Source organism: Tauraco erythrolophus, chromosome 1, assembly GCF_009769465.1.
Source record: "Tauraco erythrolophus isolate bTauEry1 chromosome 1, bTauEry1.pri, whole genome shotgun sequence".
In the NCBI taxonomy this organism is placed as follows: domain Eukaryota; kingdom Metazoa; phylum Chordata; class Aves; order Musophagiformes; family Musophagidae; genus Tauraco; species Tauraco erythrolophus.
This window is the reverse complement of record NC_141465.1, coordinates 12,102,644-12,120,599: the sequence shown is the minus strand read 5'-3', so window position 1 is coordinate 12,120,599 and position 17,956 is coordinate 12,102,644. Positions and strand designations below refer to the sequence as shown.

General features: G+C 41.4%; 1 protein-coding gene across 1 annotated transcript in view; it reads left to right on the top strand.

The window, feature by feature from the left end:
• The window catches only part of MYH15 (myosin heavy chain 15), a 47,000-nt gene that overhangs the window by 12,645 nt on the left and 16,399 nt on the right, over positions 1 to 17,956 (top strand). The window contains exons 13-29 of the mRNA XM_009990356.2: positions 367 to 485; positions 1,581 to 1,730; positions 2,797 to 2,967; positions 4,005 to 4,184; positions 5,443 to 5,575; positions 7,397 to 7,464; positions 8,901 to 8,988; positions 9,218 to 9,335; positions 9,621 to 9,744; positions 10,387 to 10,523; positions 10,914 to 11,169; positions 11,617 to 11,859; positions 13,171 to 13,347; positions 13,855 to 14,000; positions 14,594 to 14,684; positions 15,672 to 16,061; positions 17,058 to 17,184. Of these exons, the coding sequence (XP_009988658.1) occupies positions 367 to 485; positions 1,581 to 1,730; positions 2,797 to 2,967; positions 4,005 to 4,184; positions 5,443 to 5,575; positions 7,397 to 7,464; positions 8,901 to 8,988; positions 9,218 to 9,335; positions 9,621 to 9,744; positions 10,387 to 10,523; positions 10,914 to 11,169; positions 11,617 to 11,859; positions 13,171 to 13,347; positions 13,855 to 14,000; positions 14,594 to 14,684; positions 15,672 to 16,061; positions 17,058 to 17,184 (2,718 nt within the window). The remainder of the gene's footprint in view (positions 1 to 366; positions 486 to 1,580; positions 1,731 to 2,796; positions 2,968 to 4,004; positions 4,185 to 5,442; positions 5,576 to 7,396; positions 7,465 to 8,900; positions 8,989 to 9,217; positions 9,336 to 9,620; positions 9,745 to 10,386; positions 10,524 to 10,913; positions 11,170 to 11,616; positions 11,860 to 13,170; positions 13,348 to 13,854; positions 14,001 to 14,593; positions 14,685 to 15,671; positions 16,062 to 17,057; positions 17,185 to 17,956) is intronic.

The following is a 17,956-nucleotide window of genomic DNA, read 5'->3' as shown; positions in this document are numbered from 1 at the left end:
TTTGTGACCATTTGAAGAAAATGATTATACAAAGTTGTTGCCTTAGCTTTCTCTTTCATATCTTCAGGTCTTGCTTCTTTACTTCCTCTTGCACCTAAAACTGTCTACAACCAGTGTGGAGATATGTTCTTTTCCCTATACCTGAACAGTTTCTCAGGTGTGATTCTTGCAGCAATTGGGGTCTGAGGTAGCTAGATGACCTTCTCCACAGGGACAGTACTGGCATACCTAATACAAATCACTAAAAGAGCAAGGTCTTTAGCCAGTTTCTCTTTGGAAGTGGATGTACTTAACATTTTTTTCTTGGCTAGGTATGTTTCCACGTGGAAGTTCAAAGCCAGTTGAAATCTTATTTCTCTTGATCAGGTGCTGACAAAGCTGCCTATCTAATGGGAATCAACTCTTCTGATTTGATTAAGGGTTTATTGCACCCTAGAGTGAAAGTTGGCAACGAGTATGTGACCAAAGGTCAAAGTGTTGAACAGGTAAGGAGAAGCTTTCAGGGTATTTGGACACCTGTCCCACAAGCCTTGAAGATTCATTTGTAACATCTCTGAGAGAAAGACAGCTGCTAGAAATATTAACATGTGCCTCTAGTACCTGTTCTTATTTTCTATCCTCAAACTTGGGGGAATAGACAGTGAAAGTGTGGAAAACTGGTAAAGAGACTGACAAAGGAATAGTGGCCAGCACTGCCTTTGAAAGGATTTTTTTTTTTTTTTTCTGATGTGTTAGTAGCAGTCACTCAAGGAAACCAGGTGCAGTATAACCACTTGGGGATTGATATCTAATTCTGGATGAGAATAGTTACCTAGAAGAGTTGAGCCATAGATTATTTATTCACTCATCACTCATTCATTATTAATGTAATTTTAAGCTCTGTGTGACCTCAATCAGCTAAAGGCAATATCCACTTAAAGGGATATCTTAATTTAGGAAACAAAAGTCCTTGGGTTAGCACTGCTGCAGCTGTAGCAGTATTGCAGAAGATGGTGCTGTGTTTTGGTTACAATGAAAATCGTTTGAAGACAGTCTGTGGTACAGGCTCAGAAACTAGAAAACTGCTGGAGAGAAGTCTATCCTATCGGTGTAGTTGCGTGTAGGCTAAAGAAGAGACTTTTGACAGACTTTTCCTATTGCTTGCTTGTGCCATAGCGTCCCTCAAAAATTAGAAGCAAATGGCAGTGAGCAACTTGGGCACTGACCTCCCCTATTCTGTCAGTAGCTCTGGACGTCATGGCTGGCGTCTGGCCCATGAGCTTTCTGATACCTAACTTTCACAGCAATGTAAGGGATTAAAAGTTTTGCAGTTTGCTGTCCAGCTGTTTCCCAAGAGGTACTTTACTAGCACTTTATGTGTTAGTATACACACATATACATAACAACAAACTGAAGAAAAGTCAGCATAGATAATGGGAGCAGCTATGTGTTGTGGTAAGTATGCCTTGGTGACAGCAAGAACCATTGTGAAATTTCATTTAAACCATAAGTAGGGATTGAAACAGGCTACTCCACTGAAATCCTTGTGTTCCACAGTGAATTCTGTTCTATACAGTGGTATTTTGAAACATGTGTTTTAGGTTTTGTATGCTGTTGGAGCCTTATCTAAGGCAGTGTACGATCGAATGTTCAAGTGGCTGGTGGTCCGTATCAACAAGACCTTGGACACTAAGCTGCCAAGACAGTTCTTCATTGGAGTCCTGGATATCGCCGGGTTCGAAATCTTTGATGTGAGTATTAATGTGTGAGGACTTGGTGGAAGGACATAAAAGATACCAAGCAATAACTCTTGAGTGAGTATTTCTTCTTTTTAATTAAACAGAAGGCAAAGTACCAAGAAAGCCATAAAGCAAATAGTATATATGATTTTACAAAGTTTTTCCATGAATAGATGTAGAAAACACTCAGCACTTAGCACAGCTGGACATGATCCTGGGGAGGAAAAGGATGGCAACTTTTAGCAAAGACAACATCTCACAGGCTTTGGGCTGTGTTTTAGGAGAATGTATTGTTCCCACTCTTTCTCTTTAAGAGAAAGAATCTTTTATAGGGTATGATATTTCTTCCTCTTTGTATCTCAATATAAGGGATATATCTTCATATACGAAAGAAATTTTTTACAGTGAGAATAATCGTGCACTGGAACAACCTCCTCAGGGACTTTGTGAAGTCCCCATCACTGGAGGTTTTCAAGATGCAATTGGACAGGATGCTAGGCAGTCTCATCTAGGCTCCCTCTCCCATGAAAGGTTGGGCCAGATGATCTTTTGAGGTCCCTGCCAATCTGGGCTCTTCTGTGATTCTATCATCATTGTAAAGAAGTGTTGTGATTCTATCATCATTGTAAAGAAGTGTTGTGATTCTATCATCACTGTAAAGAAGTGTATATGAGAAAAGCATGTCACAAATTCCGTTTCTCAGAATCCATTCCTGAAGGAATGTGCTTAATGCTGTTGCTGCTACGAGTTGCTCTCCTTACACAGCAGAGCAAAGAGCGCTTCAGCTCTGCTTTACAGGACTGGTGTGGCATGCTGCTGAAGGAAAGGCACGTGTGTCCTGAGGGACCTGAACAAATCTGGGCATCCTCACACTCTGGAGGACAGTACATGAAGCAGCCAGCAGCCTGCTGTTACTGAACTTCCCACTTCTTTGATTTCAGTGTTATGCTCAGTAGTTTCTCAACCAGTTATTGTTTAGAAGGTTTTAGATACAAACCATTTCCTTCTTGCTGTTCCACCAAGCCCTTACCATAGTTAACTGTGGTGCAAATGCTTCTTTTTTTATCTCCTTCTGCAGTTTAACAGCTTCGAGCAACTCTGCATCAATTACACTAATGAGAAACTGCAACAGTTTTTCAATCATCACATGTTTGTCCTGGAGCAAGAAGAGTATAAGAAGGAAGGCATCGAATGGGTATTCATTGATTTTGGCATGGATCTGCAGGCCTGCATTGATCTAATTGAGAAGGTATGTACAAAAGTGCTAAGGTGTACTTAATGAATTGGTTTTATTCATGATACTCCCTTGGAGACATCCTCAAAGCCCAGGGAACAAAGGAGGATAAGCAGCACGACAAGTTTCTTGCCTTTCTACATGCAATACAGAATCAAAGGAAAATCAATCTGATTTGTGGCTACTTGGCTTTAGCTCCGTAAGTTTGCCTTACAGAGCCAACAGAACCCACAAGCTGTAACTGTTAATTTGCAGGGCTACATAATCTTCCTTGTTTTTCACTTTTACCTTTCTCTGTCCCTACTGTTCTTCCATTTGCTTTGCTCCACATGTTCTTAACATCAACCTCAATTTGTCAGCCTTTCAGGGCAAATGCTATGTTTCAGTCACGTCTTGTACCTCTCCTCATGAGGCTCCTGTTTCTTACATCACGTGTTGATGTGCAAAGTCCTTTGTGCTCTTCCTAGCCTGGAACTATTGCTTCCTTCTCACCACTTCCCCAGCATGGGATATGCCTTTTCCCTTCTTTGTGAATATAATGAGGTCAGCTCTCCCTTGCTGTCTCTTTCTGCCATCTCACGGCATGGCATTTAACCCTGCTTATCTGTGGTGAAAAATGAAATTTTGAGTCTTGCATTAGCAGGACATTTGGAACAGCTGGAGTAGAAAGGCTGATTATTAAATGCTCTTCTGCTTGATCACTTTCTTCTCCGAGGGTAGGATATGTGTGCATGATCCTAGTCCCTCAACCAATCTGTCCAGTGCTAGGAAGTTACTTAATCTTTTCCTGGGAGACGAATGATAAAATGCTAGTTGGCCCAACTGCCTTGAAAGGTAAATCAAACCCTTTCTGGAAGCCATCACTAACACTCCTAAGTCCCGAAAAGTCAAAGGTGTGGTTACTACTTCAACAGAATAGAATAGAATTCCTCCTCAGGATGCGAAGATACTTTGCAGGCTTACAATTCCATCAGTTCAAACATAAAGGCTGAGCACCTACTGAAAGCAGGCAGCCTAAGCATTTTCCAACAAAGATGTTCTCAAATCCACAGCCATTGGGGATCCTGTCCATCCTTGAAGAGGAATGTATGTTCCCAAAAGCTACAGATATGACATTCAAAGCCAAACTCTATGACAATCACCTTGGCAAGTCACCTAACTTACAGAAGCCCAGGCCTGATAAGAAAAGGAAATATGAAGCTCACTTCGAACTTCTTCATTATGCTGGTGCAGTAAGTTCCTCTGCTGGTGGGTAGAGTTTGTATTAGAGGTCTCCCACGTGGGGTTTGGCCCCTCGTGCACAATGAAGGAGGGTGGGAAGGATGAAAAGGGTTAGAAAGGAACACCGAGGAGTGAAAGCAGATGTCTACTCTCCCTGCACAAGTATTTCAACACAGTAAGATGCCATCAGACTCCCAGACATCTGGTTCTCGGGTACACAAATAAAACGAATCAAACTGAGGAAGGCTAATAGTGCTTTTGCTGAAAATATGCCTTGCCTTTATCACTTTTCCTACAATCAGATTCAGACTGGTGATTAAACAGCAGCAGCTTGGTTTACTGTACAAATGAACTGAGTAATTTCTGCCTAACTTCAGGGAAGGGTAAAAAAAAAAGATTTGACATCACTTTTTACTCATGTTAGGACTAGTGTGCCCAAGTAGCAAGAGGAAGTGTGGTTAATTCTGCTGTGAAGGTTTAGTTAACAGATCCACTGATGATAGGGTGAACAGGAATACAATCCAGGACTGTGATACCTGAGCCAAAACTTGCCCAGGTTCAAAGCTCTGCTTTCAGACCAGATGGGCAGAAAGAATTTGAGAGGGACACAGGAAATTTTTTATCAAGCTAGAGTTGATATGAAGCCTCAGCAGAGCAGAGCTGGAACCTACCTGTAGATTTCAAATTATAATTGAACATTAAGACAGTTTTATATTTATTAAGAAAAATAATGCCCATCTTGCTCTTTATCTGTAGTTGTTGATGTATTCAGCAAAGAAAATCAGAATTTCTGTCACCTTGTGGTACTAATAATGGAACGTATTTCCTGCTAAGCTGTGGCAAAGTCCAGGAGTTAGATCTTTTTATCTTTAAATTTCTGTCAGAAAATCTTGGTAGCATAGCATGCTGTTGTGCAGTTAAATTCTTACTTGTGCGTTTTGTAGTTCAACACTTATGAGTAGGGTTCCTGGGACACTGATGACATATGGTATCTCTACAGCCAACCACGTGGAGTCCATGAGAAGATATAGGGACCAGATAGTTTGGGTGTGCAGGATTCAGATGGTAATTATTAGGAAGAGAGGTTTGGGAATTAGGAAGCAGAGAATTGGAGGGGAAGCAATGAAGAAGCAGGTGGCTGGTACTGCTCTGAGAGCAGCACTTCACGAAAGGTCATTGGCTTCAAGCCAAACCATAAAGAACTACTGTCTGGCTACTCTGAGGGGGAACATTTGCAACCTCTGTTTTTTTTTCCATGCCTTGCTGTAGGTTCCCTACAACATCATTGGATGGCTTGAGAAGAACAAGGACCCGCTTAATGAAACTGTAGTAGGTATTTTCCAAAAATCATCCAACAAACTCCTGGCGAGCTTGTTTGAAAGCTACGTTGGCGCTGACAGCGGTAAGCGGAAGCAGCTCACATGGGTTTTCTTTCATTTCTGGGATATGTGCTCGGGAATGAACTTAAGAAACAAAACAATTCTCTCAACTGCAATTGACTCAATGCTAAATGAGGCAGTGACTAATTATTTAGATGCGCACAGCATCTGTAGGAGTTTGCCGGTTATACCAACGAGGCCATTAACTCAGCTAGTTTGAATGTGTAATACCTCTGAGCAGTTTTGGCAAGGAAATCTGTGCGTTGTGAACACTCCAGTGGGAGTTTGAGCATGCAAGCGTTCAGATATGCAGGCAAATGTTGCACAGAAAATGTTGTACATAAATGCCTACGAACAAGAACAGCTTTTGTTTCCCGTGCCGTAGTCCTCCTTGCTAGCCACCCTGGATTAAATAAGAAATACAAAGTTTAAGAGAGAGTTTTGGAGCATTTTGTTGGATTAGAGGCAAGTAGACAATGAAGGTACCTGAACACCATTTCACACTGGCCAAAGTAGATGATTTTGCCAATACATCTTTCTCGCTGGCTGTTGGTTTTTTTTAGCTGGACAAGACCAATGTATGTCTGAGAACATATTTAAGTGGTATGCAGAACTCGGAACTGTTTTGTTTGTGAGAGGACAAGTAGCAAGCATCCAGGGAACTGATCTTAAGTAAATAAAACTGGCATTCATTACAAAGATTTAGCTCTTACGTCCTGAAGTCGCAATCACTTACAACCTATTTATTAGTAACCTAATTTCTATAAATATTGTTGTCATGAATCATAAGGCTCTTTCTGAGGACGCAAGCAGGCTGCAGGCTTCATAATATGAATAAGAGATGGAGCTGAGTGTAAATAACAAAAATCCTGCCACTAACAAATTCTTGCAAATTACTAACTGCCTATTTGCCTGTGGATATTCCTGTCTGTCGGAATACTACCTTGCTTTTCCTCAGTGTCAGGAGAAAAGAACAATCTGTCCAGATTAGCCTCTTTCAGTCTCGGCAGTGTCACTTAGAAAAGGGGGAAAGGCTGTGGATAATTGCATCAAGCACATTGCACTCTTCAATTCTCCTTTTGTGTTGACTATTGTTGACAGGTGACAGAATGCCAGACCTGCTGGGAATGATCTAATGGTCCAGTGTTTAGAAAGCCACAGCAATTGCTGTACATTTTTAGGTCATGTTTGACTCTCATGAAAATTTGTAAAAGTCATGTCAGAAGCTAGCATTCGTTTGCAGGATCTGAGTGATTTTGACTCTGAAGCTTTAAGCAAAATTCAGGGGATGAAAAGCTACTGCATCTAAAATTATAAAATAAATATTTATTTCCCTCTATTCTGGACAAATGTTACTTGCACAAGTTCGGTGTCTGCATAGCAGATACGTGAGAATCAGCGTCTGTACAGTACAATGTAAAGTCTAAATTTTCCCTAAGCATTACTTTTCTGCATCGTCTCACCCTACAGGCTTATTAATGAACTACAAATGACTCTATTTCGTTAAAAGTTATTTTTCTGCCTTAGTCATATTTATGGACTTTCTGCACAACAAGTGATGCTGTGTAGATCTGAAATGCAAATGTGATCCAGAAAGCTTACAGTCGTCTTTGACAAAAATCCTCAGTATAGACCGAGAGCTGCAAACTTGTGATATATCACACTTGATGTTCAGAATGTTTTGTATGATATTTGAGCAATCGGAGCCATCAAGTCTTTAGCTATGCCTTTCATTCAAAGGGAGTTGTACTATTAGAACCGTTTGTCTGTCTCTCATGCCCTGCCTGCACCCCCTACTGAGATACAGGTTGTGATTTTTATTGATTTCTTTTTATTTTTCTTAGCTGACCAGGGTGGAGAAAAGAAACGCAAGAAAGGTGCTTCTTTTCAAACAGTGTCCTCATTGCACAAGGTTTGTTTACCTCTCCCCCACCTGATGGTTTGAGTTAAGATGATACATTGAAGAGGAATGTTAAGGATTTTAATGGACAAAAAATACTGAAATCCAACATTGGAACTTATGTTGGAATATATTATTACTGTGAATGAGTGCATAAGTGAGTATATTGTTATTAAAATCACATGTGTGAGGGCCTGCTCCATTTTATCTTTGAGCATTCAGGAGATGAACTGTTTTCTATTCTATTTGAGAAGGTATCACAAAATCTTGTGAACAACCTTTATCACTTATTTTGTGGCTTATTGCTTCATGCATGTCTGTGGAACAGGAACTGATTACAAGTAATTTGCTAGTCCCTACCTGATTACTCTTTGTAATTGGATCCTAGGGTTAGAGCAGTCAATGGAAAACAAAAGTTGTTGAATGGAGTGTCACATAGGCTCTTTTTTCCTGAGTAACTCCCTTCTACTGGGACTGGCATGTGCTCCTGGTGGAAGCTGTCATTAGGATCATCCCTTGGGAAAAACGAGACCTGTAATTTACCAGTAGTGCAAGTTCTTCTAGGTAACATTGAGGAAGCTGTAACGTAGGTAAACCTCAGGTAGGGAAGGAAGTAGTTATCTCCCACTAGTCATGTCATTTTACCTTGTTTGGAGGTACTCCTCACGAAGGGAAATCACGGGAAATTGAGACCAGCTGGAGAAGTGGAAAGATAGCTGAAGGATCATTCAGACAGTAATTTAATAGTCCACAAGCAGAAGCCCACTTTCCAGCACACAAGGAGCTCCTAAGTACCCAGCTCAGGTTGTCTCATCTATCGTCCTGACTGGAATATGAGAAATTTTCAGTTCGAACAGTTGTGCTGATGACATTATATTCCACCTCTAACGCTATTTTCTGCTTACTAGACAAAACACTTTTTGCAGAGCTCAGTGATCACTGGTAGGCACTGAACAGCTGGCTGCTTCTGAGCTAGCTTGCTGCCTGCCTGGGAGATGTCTGATTAAGATTAATAAAGGGAAAATGTTTGGCCAGGAGGACAAAACCCTAGCTTTTATGAGGAACAGATGGGAAAGGTGAACTATCCTCACTAAGTGGGGAAGTGACTAGGCAACAATGCAGCTGGCTTAACAGAAGTGCTCTGCAGGATGATACTGCATCTTGCTTTCTGTTCATCTTGTTTCTGACATTTCTGGGGTTGTAAGTAAAACACCTGCCATCTTAAGATTTTGCTAAATCCACAGATGCGGATTCCTATAATAAAGTTAATTTGTACTTTGGTTTATTTGAACATATTTCTCTGTAATAACATGTGTAAGCTTATAATTTTCTTGGAGACCGTTCAGAGAAACAACTGTAATAAACTTAACCAACAAACCGAAGAAATAAGTGATTGGAATTCCATTAAACCACTAAAGCTAATTGTGTTTTTAATATGTCTGTTCTAGGAAAATTTAAATAAGCTGATGACTAACCTAAAATCTACAGCCCCTCACTTTGTACGATGCATTATCCCCAATGAATCAAAAACTCCAGGTATGGAAAACACTATAGTCTTAAAATTTTAGTATGTTTGAACTATGTCATTCCAATACTTACTTCCAAGTCACCAGATTGTACTTAAATACTGTCCATGTTGTTCACCTTATCCAAAGGTGTTGCTCTTTCAGGAGATGACACGTCACATTTTGCAATTCCCTTGGTGCAAAGAAGATAAAGCCGTATGAGAAGCTCCATTTAATTCAGCCTTGTTTTTCCCCTGTAGGTGAAATGGATGCTTTCCTTGTCTTGCATCAGCTCCGCTGTAATGGTGTCCTGGAAGGCATCCGCATTTGCCGTAAGGGTTTCCCAAACAGGGTGCTTTATGCTGACTTTAAACAAAGGTAATGCAGAGCTGTGTAGTCTCCTGTCTTAATCTATCAGTCAAAATAAGCAAAGCATGTCCTCTCATTTTTATTTGAGGTATTTTATTCCATTAAAGTTTATTTTTCATTCAGTTTGCCTGAAGATGGAAGGCAGAATTCTGCTCTTGTTTGTGTCTGTGTAGATGCAAAGTAGGAAACTACCCTAGGTGATTTTTTTTTTGATTTTTTTTTTTTTTTTAAGTTTGGGGGGCAGGGAAGCAGAATCTAGGCCAATTTTACTCATTGCTTATCTGTTATTAACAGGTACCGCATTCTGAATCCAGGTGCGATCCCAGAGGATAAGTTTGTGGATAGCAGAAAAGCTGCTGAAAAATTGTTGGCATCTTTAGATGTTGACCATAACCAATATCGTTTTGGACACACCAAGGTAATGAGAAAAGAAAAAAGTGATGGATCTAATATCTAATTTGCAGAATAGGACATTATGGAATTTTTAGTGGTGATTAACAAAGAGTTAATAATATAAGGAACCAGCAATGTAGCAGGAAAGCGATATTAATTTTTAAGCTGTGCTAGAGGAATTTTATTTCTCTGGCTCAAGCTCCCACAAGATTATTACAGCAACACTACAAATGGACACAGCTGCAGCTGATGCTCCATGCCCCCCAGTAAAACAGTAGTTTATTTAATATACCATAGGTACACTCAAACGTGTACGGACCACAATATCAGCTGCAGCTTTTGAAATGAGGCCATGTGCAATTATTACATGATCCCATTAGCAGGGATCTGGGATTTGGGAGTTGTGGTTTAGCTAACCTGCTTTGAACACTGCCAGTGTTGAAAAGTCCTGTGGCAATAAATGTCTGGCCTATTCAAAATGGGGGACATGAGACCTGTTTTTAAAACAACTTTGGAACTGTACACTGCAGTCCCTGATGCAAATAGTATTTGGCCCTCTATAATGTGTCAATAAAAATACCATTCTTCTGAATGATTTCAATGAGGTCTGTGTAACTGTGGTATAAAATAATTTGTTATGGTGAAATGACATCTGTGCCTGTACCAGGTGTTCTTCAAGGCTGGTCTCTTGGGCCATCTAGAAGAAATGAGGGATGAGAGACTTGCAAAAATCTTAACAATGATCCAGGCAAGAGCACGTGGCAGACTGATGCGGATTGAGTTTCAGAAGATAGTGGAGCGCAGGTATGAAGGCACCCCCTTAAATCTCGGCAGATAATAGTCATTACTATTTAATTATGTGTTGAATAGAGCCATTATCACAGTCCCTAAGGCTCTAGCTAACCCTAAATTAAAGGTTTAAAGTGGATGTATGATAAAAATGATAGCAACTGTATATTAGTTGCCTGCAGCTCTGGTAAAAATCAGATTTGGAAATTTTTTATGTCCCTGAAAATCAAGATATACGGAGGAAGTTTCTTGTATATCTCGGAACTTGGTACAAGTTCCTAATATTACTGAGAACAAAGTCATAAAACTGACTGAGAATGAAAAAAAATAGATTATTTTCAACAATTCACTTTCTCAATTCAGGCTAAGCTTTAGGGAATTTTCTTTGTTTTCTTCTTAAACCAGGGACGCCCTTCTTGTAATTCAGTGGAACATCCGTGCCTTTATGGCTGTGAAGAACTGGCCCTGGATGAAGCTTTTCTTTAAGATCAAACCTCTTCTGAAGTCTGCAGAAACTGAAAAGGAGATGGCCAATATGAAGGAAGAGTTCTTGAAACTAAAGGAGGCTCTGGAAAAATCTGAAGCCAGGAGAAAGGAACTTGAAGAAAAACAAGTCTCTTTAGTTCAGGAAAAAAATGATTTGCTTCTCCAGCTCCAAGCTGTGAGTAGACACACATATTCATATATTTATTAGATATTTTTTGAAACTCTAAGGCTTACAGTCCAGAGTGTTAGTGCAATTCAATTAAAATAAGCTGAAGGTCCTGTCAGAGTCTTGCCAAAAATTGGAGTGGACAGAAATTCTCATATTCTAGCATATAACCAGGTGGGTTAGCAATGCAAATCTTAACAATTTCTGTCCAAGGCAATGTCTGTGGCAGACAGATATAGAAATAGTCTTATATGTGACTAGTCATCCTCACCACTGTGTCATCCTGCTCTGTTAACTACTTGTCGATCTTGTCTTCTGATATCAGGAGTAGGAAATTTTCCTTAAGCTGCTCTGTAGTGTTGGATCAGGCTCTCTGACCACTTAGAGGATAGGGGACACATGAGGAAGAAAAAAAGCCAGGCAGTCATTGCTGTCCTTTTCCTTGTGTCACACCAGGAGCAAGACACTCTGGCAGATGCTGAGGAACGATGCGACTTGTTGATTAAATCCAAGATTCAGCTGGAGGCCAAAGTCAAAGAACTGACGGAGCGGGTTGAGGACGAGGAAGAGATGAATTCTGAGCTGACTTCTAAGAAGAGAAAATTGGAAGATGAGTGCTCTGAGCTCAAGAAGGATATTGATGATCTTGAAATAACTCTTGCAAAAGTAGAGAAAGAGAAGCATGCTACTGAAAACAAGGTACCTTTAGAACTTCTTGTATTCGAAAAAGGTTAGGCATGGGTTACCTTTATGACAAGAGCTACTAGTCTTCTGATGGTTTTGCACTGTCTGTTACACAGGCCACACTGAAGGATCAGTATATACCGAGTTATTTGACCTTATGAGGGGAAAAAGTGCTAACTCTGAGCCTAAGTTTCCCTTTTTCTGAAGTCGGTTTTGCTGCCTTTCAGCTAAAGAATCATGTCTAGTTTGGGCATTGTTAAGTAGACAATTTGCTGCAATCATGAGTTCTTCCAGCTCTTAGAGCCTATAAATTTAAAACTCGTCTCCTGCTTCTCCCAGAGAGACAGAGATTAGAGTCCACCACAATGGGAGAGATACTGGAAAGAATTTAGTACATTTGAAAGAATGTACTAAACCCCCAACAAGAACTGACACACATTGGCTCCCTTGATGGCAATTTCACTCAAAAAGCCACAAGGGGCTGGACTGGGGGGAGATCCCTTGCTTTCCACTGTCTTCCTGCATACAAGTTTATAGAATCATAGAATGGTTTGGGTTGGAAGGGACCTCAAAGATCATCTAGTTCCAACCCCTCTGCCATGGGCAGGGAAACCCTCCACTACATCAGGGTGCCCAAAGCCTCATCCAACCTGGCCTTGAACACTTCCAGGGATGGGCATCCACAACTTCTCTGGGCAACCTGTTCCAGTGCCTCACCACCCTCTGAGTGAAAAATTTCTTCCTTAGATCTAATCTAAATCTCCCCTCTTTCAGTTTAAAGCCATTGCCTCTTGTCCTATCACTACATGCCCTTGTCAAAAGTCCCTCTCCAGCTTTCCTGTAGGCCCCCTTTAGGTGCTGGAAGACTGCTATAAGATCTCCCCAGAGCCTTCTCTTCTCCAGGCTGAATAATCCCAACTCTCTCAGCCTATATTCATAGGAGAGGTGCTCCAGCCCTCAGATCCTTTTTGTGGCCCTCCTCTGGACCCACTCCAACAGCTCCATGTCCTTCTAATGTTGGGGACTCCAGAGCTGAACGCAGTATTCCAGGTGGGGTCTCATGAGAGCAGAGCAGAAGGGCAGAATCACCTCCGTTGACCTGCTGGCCACGCTCCTTTTGATACAGGCCAGCATACGGTTGGCTTTCTGGGCTACCAGCGCACATTGCCGGCTCATGTTGAGCTTCTCATCCACCAGCACTCCCAAGTCCTCCTTAGGGCTGCTCTCAATCCATTCTCTGTCCAGCCTGACAGACAGTCATTTGAGCCAGGTTATGATAATCCCTTGCTTCAAAGTCTTACAAATACATCTTCCTTTCTCATCCAGGTGAAAAATCTGACAGAAGAAATGGCAACTCTTGATGAGAATATCAGCAAGCTTACTAAGGAGAAAAAGTCCTTGCAGGAAGCTCACCAGCAAGTTCTGGATGACCTACAAGCAGAGGAGGACAAGGTCAACACACTGAGCAAAGCTAAAGTGAAGCTGGAACAGCAAGTGGATGACGTAAGCTGGCTCTGCCTTCATGTTTCCCCAGGCTCGTTTTTTCACCACTTACAGTCTTCGTGAGTCTGAAATGTTGCAAAGCTTTGAAATGTATACCTGTCCTTTTAGAAATGATCGAGGATTTGGAAATGTAGTCCTTGTACTGTCTGTAAAAGGTATAATTACAGGAACGCTATAAAAACTTCTCTGTGTAGTTGAGTCTTTGAAAGGAGTGCGATAACGAGGGAAAATCTATTCAGTTTGCTTTTACAGTTTAACTGGCATGAAGTCAAAAAACTTTACTACTAAGAGAACTGTAATGGTTGCACAAATGGAAAGCATGGACTAACCCTTATGTTGTATTTCTTTAGCCCATATGCCCACTGGCTGCTAGAAAACAAAAAAATGTAAAATGGGGTGTTTGTACTTAAGTACTTCTGCTTCACAATTTGCTAGGGCTCAGCACATATTTAACTGTTGTAAACCATCTGTGTTCAATATATTTAATAAGTGACTTCGTTCCTAAAGCTTGAGGGCTCGCTTGAACAAGAGAAGAAAGTGAGGATGGATCTGGAAAGGGCAAAACGCAAACTGGAAGGAGATTTGAAGCTGACCCAAGAGAGTGTCATGGACTTGGAGAACGATAAGCTGCAGATAGAAGAAAAGCTAAAAAAGTAAGAGACTGATTCTGTTGTACAAAAATAAAGCAGCACAGTTACCGCTGTCATTTTAGAGCCTTCAGGTGTGTTATCCTGCTCTGATGGTGGCTAAAAGGAATTCCATGAGGAGAGTGTGTTCCCAAGGAGGGAGGGGAAAATCACTCTTACTTGTGCACAGTATACCTGAAACATTAGAATTCATTACAGTTTACAGCATTTTTTTTTTTTTAAGTTATTTTTATGTTTTTCATTGCTTAGAGGAGAAAGCTGAAGGAAGTCTCTAAAAAGTTGTTCATCCTAACTAGTTATGGCAGTATTGCTGAAAGACCTGGAGCTGTTAAATATATTTTTCCATTGAGTCTGAAAATAACGTTACTTTTGTGTGACACAAAGAACCAGAAATACAATTGCACAAATGCATGCAGAGTCTGGACTTGGAAACCGCTGCTCAGAGGAAGATGTGTTTTCATGCAAATACCAATTCATGAGGATTGCTTTCATTTTTAGATACGTGAGAAGTTTTATTGAACAATTCTTTAAAAATTGCAAAAGCCTAACTTGAAGCTACAGGGAAAATTGTCACAGTAGGATTTTCCTTTCTGTGGCAGGAAAGAATTTGAAATGAGCCAGCTGAATTCCAAGATAGAAGATGAACAAGCTATAGTAATGCAGCTGCAGAAGAAGATCAAGGAGCTTCAGGTCAGCTTGCTTCTTTCTCATGTATCTTAGAAAGGGTTTCTCTTTGTGCCTCACTGAAAGGCTTTGCAGAGACTTTTCATGGTTAGCTGCAGCTCAGTTTTGAGACCCAAAGTGGTGCAAGTCTGTAGCTTCCCAGATTGATCCCTTTTCCCCTCAGGATGCTCACCTTATAGTGGTTCCTTCCCAGTAGCAGAACATATGACCACAGAATGCTAGTGGTTTCAGACAGGGCAGAAAGGCTCTGGTGTTTTATTTTAAGCAAATAATATTGTTCCAAACAATGGAGATGAGGGTGGATGCTGAGGAAGAGTTCAGCAGTGATAAGCGTGGATTTGAAATCTAGCGGAAGAGCTCAAATGCATAGGAAATTTTCAAAATAAACGAAAAGGCAAAAAAAAAATCAGCACAGTCCAAACAAAACGTCTTCACCCTAAATATCAGCTCTGCTTTTTTGTAAATACATAATATTTGCATAATTTGGATATGAAGTATTGATTGGTCAAAAGAACTGTTTCATAAAAAAAGACTGCTCCCAATGAACATTTGTTGTTCATGCAATTATACGCACCGCTGTATTTGAAATACCGTCCTAACACTCCTACAGAGAAGTTACTTCAGTCACAGAGCTCTTAAGATGGGAACAAAGAGTCCCTCTCCTTCAGTGACAATTTGTTGCTGCTACTCCTACTGTCAAGTAACTTCTTTCATGTACTTCAATTGAATGTCAAGTACATAAGGTCAATGCACTTGACCTAAATGTCTTGAACTAGAGCTTGGAGAGCAATCTACTGTGAGAAAGATGTGACTCATTGTTCTTACTCTAGCTCAACATCTGATTTATTGGCACAAATGGGCAAGTTGCCATGTTTCCACCCGTGTTGTAAAGTGTGAGCTGGCAGAGGGTTTAACAATTTGTGAGGTGCTTCAAGGTATTCCAATAGGAATCATCATGAAGGTGACCCAAAGGTGCTCGTGTCTCTTTGGTAGGCTCGTATAGAAGAACTAGAAGAGGAGTTGGAAGCAGAAAGAGCTGCTCGAGCCAAGGTGGAAAAGCAGAGGTCAGATTTGGCCCGAGAGCTGGAGGAATTAAGTGAGCGACTTGAGGAAGCTGGGGGAGCCACAGCTGCCCAACTGGAGATGAACAAGAAACGTGAGGCAGAGTTCCTGAAGCTGCGGCGGGACCTGGAGGAGGCCACGTTGCACTACGAAGCCACGGCTGCCACCCTGAGGAAGAAGCACGCAGACAGTGTGGCTGAGATGGGGGAGCAACTGGACAACCTGCAGCGGGTCAAGCAGAAGTTGGAAAAGGAGAAAAGCGAGCTGAAGATGGAAGTGGATGATCTGTCATCCAACATGGAGCAGATGGTCAAGGGAAAAGTAAGGATCCTGAGACTTTCCAAACCCCCAAAGGTCATCTGTAGCTGAGGCTGTTCTGAAGGTTTCCCAAGACACCTAGTAGGGCTGGTGTTTTAGAAGGTGGTGTCTTGCAGTCTGAGGGTGCTTATGTGCACAGTGTCCCCCTTTCCCCAGCTGGTGGTATAACCCTTCTTACCTGGAGACGAGACAGCAATTAAGATGGCCTAAAACATATACTGCCTCCCCAGTTGCAAGCATATTGTTTATCTGCATATCTCAGAGCACAAAACTGTCACTTAAATTGTGTTTCCCCAGTGAAATGAATGGGGTGGGTGATGAATGGGGTGGGGTGAAGCCATCCATGGCCAGATATCTCCCATGCTAAGCAGAGTCCCCTCAGATCCTGCCCTTGGTTCGGTTTTGACCCATGTTAGCAAGGAGTGCAAAGCAAAGGCTTGCATGACTATCGTGTATTTTTACTTCCTATGGCTAAATTATGGATTTTGTTTCCCAAGTAGATAATCTTGGTACCTTTCAGAGCACTCTAAAGAGTTCTTTCAGTGCAAGTGAAGAAAAGAAATTTCAGTATTCTGAGAGTTAGAAAGCTGTCATCAAACTCAATTTGTGATAAATGGCAATTAAAGCAGAATCAGTACAGTAATTTTCATTGGAGGTGATTTTCCCATCTAGCAATTATGAGAAGGCTTGTGCCTGAACTTCATAGGCATGTGATTGCTTTTGAAGTTCTTGCAGAGTCTTTTTACACTGGTGCTTCAGTTCAGAATGCAGTTCTGGGAAAACAAATGTGGAAGGTGGTCTGATGGGGAGACCCCTGGCCTGGGACTGTAGATACAGGGCCACTATTCCCTGCTCTACTGCTGTGGTATTTGTGTGTCTTTGCTATCTGCCATTTCTCTGAAAGACAAACAAAAGGAAGATGCATTTGGAAGGCTACTGCTTCCACATGGCTGCCTGGAGGCTACAGCTCTGTATGTCTTGTCTCCTGATTCCTGTTAGGCAAATGCAGAGAAACTTTGTCGCACTTATGAAGATCATCTCAACGAGACAAAAACTAAACTGGATGAAATGACTCGCCTCATGAATGACCTTACTACCCAGAAGACAAAACTCCAGAGTGAGAACGGTATGTGTGTGTTCAGCCTAAGATAAATTACTGGGAAATGGTCTATCAGGTGTATCTCAGCACCGTGTCAGCGAGATGCATTGTGCAATGGCATCTACTTGAAGGTGGCCAGATTAGGATTGCTGAAAAAAGCAGTGGCTTTGTCTTTTGACTTGCCTCTCTTCAATACTTTTGTAACCTTGGTGGTGGGGTACAACCTTGCCTTCGACTGGCTTTTAGAACAAACTTACAACCGTATTTACCAGCATACGGTGATACCATCTCATGAGCTGAAATGGATGTGCTGGCTAGGTACAGGAACAGGACACGTAGATCTGTCTTGCAATGCTAGAGGGAAGATGAAGGAGTTGGCGTACTACTGATGTCTGTGTGGATACCATCTTCCTCAGCATGACCTTGGGCATCGCACTCTGGAAGACACTCACATTCAGCCAAAACCACCACATGTCCTCTGAGTGCTTGCTATGTTTCTTAGCCAGAGTAAATGGCTAAAAAAAAAAGCCATTTTGGCTGTTGGCCAAAAGCCAATGGCCATAAAATGGAGCCATTTAATCTCTGCATCCTCATCAGGTATCACTGTTCTGTGCGTTTTCGGAGACATATTTTTCACATCTGTCTGTTTTCATGTTAGTTCTTCGTACGCCTATGAGGCTGCAGTTTCCAACCTGCAGTGACGCCCTTCTTGTAATAAATGAAGTTTTCCTTATATATTCCTTTGTTCTGTACACTGGTTGTTGTGAGGTTCTCAGGGTACTTTGGAGCCCTCTGAAAA